Here is a 7,500-nt window from a genome sequence, read left to right as displayed (position 1 = left end):
GTTGTAACATCGGGGGTTCGGTCCAATATGGCGGAATACGGATGGAAATACTGATGACAGTCCGCAAGATCGCCTCGATTTGTACGATGGTAAGATTATGACGGCCTTCTGGTCTGCACGTGTGTTTCTGCGATGTTATTCTGTTATTATTAGTTATTAATTGTTAACAGACAGTTGTGTGGTTGAGCCAGGCAGCAGCCAGACACCTATAGCAGCTAGCTACCTAGCTCACATACATACATGTTGTTGCATTAGTTAGTTTAGCTGTTATGGGTTTGGTCAGGATAAGATAGGAGCATTGACCTGTCTGGTTTGTTTGTAAGGGACAGAATAACAGTAAACCTGCTGAACTAGACAGATCTGCGGTGTTCTGATCTGTCTGGGCCACAACAACACCCCGGGCTAGCAGCTAGCCTGGCTGGGCTTAGCTGTTATTGGCCCTGGTTGGCCTCGAGTCAAGCTAATGCTAGCTGGTTAGCTCACTGGCATTAATAATAATGCAAAGTTATGTTGACGTTTTGTTGCTTATGTGGCTTATCACCTACATACATTGTTGGCTGGCTGTGCTGGTCAGATAGACACATGAGGATGTTGTGATTGGGTTATCTTCTTATCTTATCTGAGGTCATTCACATCACACCAGGCTGGTACGTACCTAGCTGTCCCAGCTAACAACATTCATCAGCTGTACTACGAGCTGGCTACTACTAGTATGCAGGGGGGATGGAGTCATAATGTCTATAACAGCCAGGCAGCTTCTGACTGGATAACTCAACTATACTATAAATATTAACTATAAATGGACCTAAACCAGCTTCATCTAACTGTCAGAACCTTCAGTCGCTTAGTTGAGTTATTATGGCCAGCCTGGTTGACATAATAACATCTGACGGCTCCACATGTTACAGTGACAGTTTATTGTGCTGCTGTGTTTATTTATTTTCACCAACGTTCTATCAACATTCTATCAACATTCTATCAACATTCTATCAACATTCTATCAACATTCTATCAACATTCTACCAACATTCTATCAACATTCTATCAACATTCTACCAACATTCTATCAACATTCTATCAACATTCTATCAACATTCTATCAACATTCTATCAACATTCTATCAACGTTCTACCAACGTTCTACCAACGTTCTACCAACGTTCTACCAACATTCTACCAACATTCTATCAACGTTCTACCATGATCTAGATGTCACTGGGTGCCTTTTCATTTGGAGAGAGCTGGAGGGAGCTAAGCTACTTCTCTCTTACTAGTGCAGACAGACAGCACCACTGATCTAAGAGCAGTGAGGCAGTGTCCAATGCTTAGAAATAACTTATAAGAGACTATCCTCGTATTCTCCTTGTATGAGCAATATTGGTCTTTTCGGTTGCATGATAATATGATTGCATCATCAGTATACATAGGGTTGGTTTCCCCGACTTTGATTAAGGCTAAATCTGTGTCTGGGAGTTAAAAATCAAGACACTACATTACGCTATCAATTTAACCAAATTTGATAACATGGACTACTAGGCCCAGAGGATGATGAGCGCTTTGTGATTATGAAAAAGTGATCATCCATCCCCTCTGTTGTAAAGATCATAATGGACACCCCTGTAACAGCGGCATGATTGCATAATGATTGTGAAAGAGGTGTTACACATTGGGAGTCTTCAGGAATTACCCAGGTGTACCACACTCATCATGGCCTACGTGGTGGGAGAGACTAGTGTCTAGTGTACAAGAGTACAGTTACCTCTCTAGCTATCTGATGATGCATTATAGGCCTACTGGATTCATAGCCTAATGTAGCCTAATGTTTCTTCTTCTCCTCTCTCCCTCCAGGGCGCCAATGCCTCTGCTTTGGAGAAGGAGATCGGACCAGAACAGTTTCCTGTAAATGAACACTACTTTGGATTGGTCAACGTAAGTGTCTGTCCAGTACAACAATATAGCACCAAAGCTAACTGGGATTGAAGTCTTGTTTGTATGAATGTTTAGAATCGATTTAACTTGTGGGATATGATTGCTCTGAATGTGGATAGGATGTGTCCTCACAGCATTTAGTTATTTACTTTATAAGTAGATATACAACCCAACCCAAACAACACCAAAGTTCCATCATTTTGTTCTCACGCGTATCACACCTATTATTATTTTTTTTACGATATTCTCTGCTCTCCTCCCTCCCTCCCTCCCTCCCTCTCTCCTCCTCTCGTTCCTATCCTCCCGTCACTCCGTTCTGTCTTTCCACTCGTCCGTCGCTCTCTCCTCCCTCACACTTCCTGATCCTCCCCCCTTCCTCTCGTTCCCACTCTCCTCCTCTCCTTCCTCTCTCTCTCCTCCACACCCTCTCTCTCTTACTCATCTCTCTCTTTCTCTCATCTCTGTCTCATCCCTCACACTTACCCACCCTCCCTCCCCCTTCCTCTCATTCCTCTCTCTCCCCACACTCTCTTTCTCTCTTATTCCTCTCTCCTCCTCTCCTCCTCTCTCTCTCTCTCTCTCTCTCTCTCTTATTCCTCTCTCCTCCTCTCTTATTCCTCTCTCTCCTGTCTCTCTCTCTCTCTCTCTCTCTCTCTCTCTCTGTCTCTCTCCTGTCTCTCTCTCTCTCTCTCTCTCTCTCTCTCTCTCTCTCTCTCTCTCTCTCTCTCTCTCTCTCTCTCTCTCTCTCTCTCTCTCTCCTCCTCTCCTCCTCCAGTTTGGCAACACGTGCTACTGTAACTCGGTGCTGCAGGCGCTGTACTTCTGCCGTCCCTTCAGAGAGAAGGTCCTGGCCTACAAGGTGCAGCCCCGGAGGAAGGAGTCCCTCCTCACCTGCCTGTCTGACCTGTTCAACAGCATCGCCACGCAGAAGAAGAAAGTAGGAGTGATCCCACCCAAGAAGTTCATCTCACGCCTGAGGAAGGAGAATGGTAAGAGGGGGAGGGTTGGGGAGAGAGAGATTCAAGATTCAAGATAGCTTTATTGTTCTGTCACACAGTGGCAGAGATTCTCCTTCTACTTCAGGCAGAAGAAGTGCAGCTCAAGAATACATTTCCACATTAACACAAACACACATAGGTCACATACATTAATACATACAATTAAAAACAGACAGACATACCAGTGTTAAGTATAAAAATGTAGTGCCTAGAGTGGTGAGAGAGAGAGGTGGGGGAGGGTAGGAGGGAGGTAAGACAGAAGAGGAATGATGATGAGAGGCAGAGGGAGCCTGGGTGTGAGGAAGGGAAAGGGATACAGGGGAAGATCAAGCCAGAATGGAGAGAAAGTTGAGTGGAATGGGGTTGAGAGGGGAGGCAGGAGAGCTAGGAAGGAAAACATTGAGAGATGGGATGATTGACGGATGACGGATGAAGTCTGCATGTAAACAGGTTTGTTCCTGGGGTGGGAGGGCTTGGGAGTGTGAGCAGGCTTGGCTCCTATGCTGCTCTCTCTAGAAGTGTCCGGAAGGGCTGTACGGCATGTGACATCACAATAGATAGCTGTGAGTGGCGGACTCAGGCTGTTTGAAGGGCAGGGGGGGCGAAAAGAAAAAAAGGGCACCTACTGCGCAACATGGGACCCCATCAGTGCACATGGTCAAGTTTAGACCATTGGAAGGGCATCAATAGGGCACATCCTCTAATTTCGCCACTCAAAAGGGCACTTTAGTTTTTTCAACTGTGGGGGCACATGATCAAGTTTAGACCATTGGCACCAATAGGGCACGTCCTCTCATTTTTGCCACTCAAAAGGGCACTTAAGAGAGACGTTTTTCTACCGTGGGGGCACCAGTAGGGGCGGTCGCCCCCCTGCCCCCCCCTGAGTCCGCCAGTGGCTGTGAGGGAACTGTGGGAACAGGCAGGCGGCACACTGACTGAAAATGTACTGAGCACATTTCATACCTGGTGGTGGTAACACAATGCACTGCCAACAAATAAATAAATAAAAGTTTAACAACATTAAAAAGACCACGAGACATGATAGGATTACAGGAGTACAGTGAGTGCTGTAGAGACTAATGCATGGTCAACCAAAACCTTAAATGAATTAATAGAACTGAGTGACCAGAGAACTAAAAGAGAACAGGAACACTAAAAATAAAAGAATACAACCCAAAAGGACCATAAAACACCCTAAAAGTAAGCTTACAAAGTCTTAAGTTGTCTCTTAAACATGTGCTCAGTTGCATACCCCGTGGAACACCGGATCTTGCAAAAACAGTCAGTCAGTCCGCGGGCTCGCATCCCTCCAGCGTGACTCATCCCCTCACTATGATCAGGGGATCCGCGCGGTGTCTTGAAAAGTATTAAAAGTTGATAAATCAATTTTGGGAAAAGTCAAGACCCTTAATAAGTATTAAAAAGTCTTATCGCGATTTTATGAGGTCTTGGGTATTTTTCTGAATTAGACTCTGTCCAACTTTTAGTCAAAGTTCGTGAATTTATTCGTTTTATTAAAAAACAGAGATGAATCGGAAATTGTGTTGTATGATAGTGGTCTAGTCTATTGCAAACTAAAACTGTTAAGTTAAAGGTGTCACTGATGTAAACGGTTACAGCTCGAAGTGGCGGTGAGGTCTGGAAATACATATTAGAAGTCGCTCCGGAGTATAAGTCGCAACCCTATTTAGAAATGTATTTCACAAAATCCAAGACCAAGAACAGACATTTAATCTGGAAAGGCTTAGTTATTCAACTACACAATAGCACACAGAACAACAGGCTGAATAGGAACAGTTATTCAGCAACAACACAATAGCATAAAGAACCTACCAGGTTCTCTGGCAGGCTGTTGTATGAGAATGAGAAACGGCCTCTCCACGCCTCTTGATCCTTGGCTTCGGGGGCCGTTAGAAAGCCAAGCCCTTAAAAGGACGCCTGTCATGTATCTTGAGTGCAGACTCCGAAGACTCTTCCATCATCCCTTCTTCTTCCCTCCCTTCTCTCCTCTTCTCTCCTCTTCCCCCTTCTCTCCTCCCCCACCCCCAGAGCTGTTTGACAACTACATGCAGCAGGATGCTCACGAGTTCCTCAACTACCTCCTCAACACCATCGCTGACCTGCTGCAGGAAGAGAAGAGTCAGGAGAGGCAGCAGAACGGAAAGCTGGTGCAGAACGGAGGAGGAGGAGGAGGAGGAGGAGGAGGTGGAGGAGGGGGGGGCGGCAGCGGAGGCACGGGGGGAGAGGGGGACGAGGGGGAGAAGACCCAGCAGACTTGGGTGCACGAGATCTTCCAGGGCACGCTCACCAACGAGACTCGCTGCCTCAACTGTGAAGCCGTGAGTCAGGGGAGGGGGAGGGCCTAGACGGAGACTTGTTGTGCCCATTCGGTTGTTAAGTCTGACGTTCAGTCGTGACGTTTAGCAATTTCCGGGTCCAAATCAGAAATTCCCTCCGCCAGAGTACCAGTGTACTAAAGCACCAGAGTACCAGTGCACTAAAGCACCAGAGTACCAGTGCACTAAAGCACCAGAGTACCAGTGTACTAAAGCACCAGAGTACCAGTGTACTAAAGCACCAGAGTACCAGTGTACTAAAGCACCAGAGTACCAGTGTAGTAAAGCACCAGAGTACCAGTGCACTAAAGCAGCAGAGTACCAGTGTACTAAAGCACCAGAGTACCAGTGTACTAAAGCACCAGAGTACCAGTGTACTAAAGCACCAGAGTACCAGTGTACTAAAGCACCAGAGTACCAGTGTACTAAAGCACCAGAGTACCAGTGTACTAAAGCACCAGAGTACCAGAGTACCAGTGTACTACAGCACCAGAGTACCAGTGTACTAAAGCACCAGAGTACCAGTGTACTAAAGCACCAGAGTACCAGTGTACTAAAGCACCAGAGTACCAGTGTACTAAAGCACCAGAGTACCAGTGTACTAAAGCACCAGAGTACCAGTGTACTACAGCACCAGAGTACCAGTGTACTAAAGCACCAGAGTACCAGTGTACTAAAGCACCAGAGTACCAGTGTACTAAAGCACCAGAGTACCAGTGTACTACAGCGGTAGAATAACAGTTCAATCGTCTTCTATTCATACAACAAGGGACACAGCACTTTTCAGTTTTTCCCATATTTGTCAGCGTCTTTGAGCCTCGGAAAAGCGCTATACAAATATAATGAATTATTGTTATTACTGAGGCATTTCGAAGAGAGCGCCTCAGCCAACGTTGGACCCGGAAACACGTCACAACTTAACAACCGGACAGGAAATGACTGGCTGGCAGGTCTGCAAGGAGCCAGAGTGAGATTGTATGAATGGTTCAAGTTGGGAGAGAACAGGGAAATATCTAATGGATGCAGTCCCATACCAGTTTCCTTGAACTGTAATCTGTTAGAATGCAAGTGAATGGAGTCAGTGTTATAATAATAATAATAATAATACATTAGACTTGTACAGCGCTTTTCTAGACACTCAAAGACGCTCGTCATGTTTGCGCAGGTGAGCAGCAAAGACGAGGACTTCCTGGACCTCTCTGTGGACGTGGAACAGAACACCTCCATCACCCACTGTCTCCGGTAGGACACACACACACACCTACCTGCATCACACATGCTTCACACCTGAATGAATGAATGAATGGTCTTTATTGTCATTAATACAGTACAGGTACCATACAACGAAATTTAGGAGCGGGGGGGGCTCCCCTGGTGCTTGGAAAAAAGACTAAAAACAAGAGGGCCAAGGGTAAAATAAATAAGGGAAAAGAGCTGGTTTACATAAATAAAGGCTATGTACACTATCTACTATACTATACTACTATACTATACAATAAAACACTGTGCTGTACTCTATGCTATGCTATAAATATCCTAACTGTTCCTATATCTGAACCTTATGTACACATGGGTTGTCACCTGTTTGGCCCACAACATGATTGAGATGTCATGTGTGTGTGTGTGTTTATGTGTGTGTGTTTATGTGTGTGTGTGTTTATGTGTGTGTGTTTATGTGTGTGTGTTTATGTGTGTGTGTGTGTGTGTTTATGTGTGTGTGTTTGTGTGTGTGTTTATGTGTGTGTGTTTATGTGTGTGTTTATGTGTGTGTTTATGTGTGTGTGTTTATGTGTGTGTGTTTATGTGTGTGTTTATGTGTGTGTGTTTATATGTGTGTGTGTTTATGTGTGTGTGTTTATGTGTGTGTTTATGTGTGTGTGTTTATGTGTGTGTTTATGTGTGTGTGTTTATATGTGTGTGTTTATGTGTGTGTGTGTTTATGTGTGTGTGTTTATGTGTGTGTTTATGTGTGTGTGTTTATGTGTGTGTTTATGTGTGTGTTTATGTGTGTGTGTTTATGTGTGTGTTTATGTGTGTGTTTATGTGTGTGTGTGTTTATGTGTGTGTTTATATGTGTGTGTTTATGTGTGTGTGTTTATGTGTGTGTTTATGTGTGTGTTTATGTGTGTGTGTTTATGTGTGTGTGTTTATGTGTGTGTGTTTATGTGTGTGTGTTTATGTGTGTGTTTATTTGTGTGTGTTTCATCAACAGGGGTTTCAGCAACACAGAAACACTC

The 7,500-nt window shown here is 44.8% G+C and overlaps 1 protein-coding gene across 1 annotated transcript in view; it reads left to right on the top strand.

The window, feature by feature from the left end:
• Window positions 1-20: 20 nt before the first annotated feature.
• Window positions 21-7,500, top strand: part of usp12b (ubiquitin specific peptidase 12b) — a 16,069-nt gene continuing 8,589 nt past the window's right edge. Inside the window, exons 1-6 of the mRNA XM_080543245.1 lie at window positions 21-89; window positions 1,849-1,929; window positions 2,705-2,918; window positions 4,977-5,266; window positions 6,429-6,505; window positions 7,476-7,500. The exon at window positions 7,476-7,500 is cut by the window's right edge and continues 59 nt beyond it. Of these exons, the coding sequence (XP_080399371.1) occupies window positions 42-89; window positions 1,849-1,929; window positions 2,705-2,918; window positions 4,977-5,266; window positions 6,429-6,505; window positions 7,476-7,500 (735 nt within the window). The 5' untranslated portion in view covers window positions 21-41. The remainder of the gene's footprint in view (window positions 90-1,848; window positions 1,930-2,704; window positions 2,919-4,976; window positions 5,267-6,428; window positions 6,506-7,475) is intronic.

The sequence above is a fragment of the Nansenia antarctica genome, assembly GCF_963989245.1.
Source record: "Nansenia antarctica genome assembly, chromosome: 12".
NCBI lineage: Eukaryota > Metazoa > Chordata > Actinopteri > Argentiniformes > Microstomatidae > Nansenia > Nansenia antarctica.
This window is presented reverse-complemented; position numbering and strand designations above follow the sequence as displayed.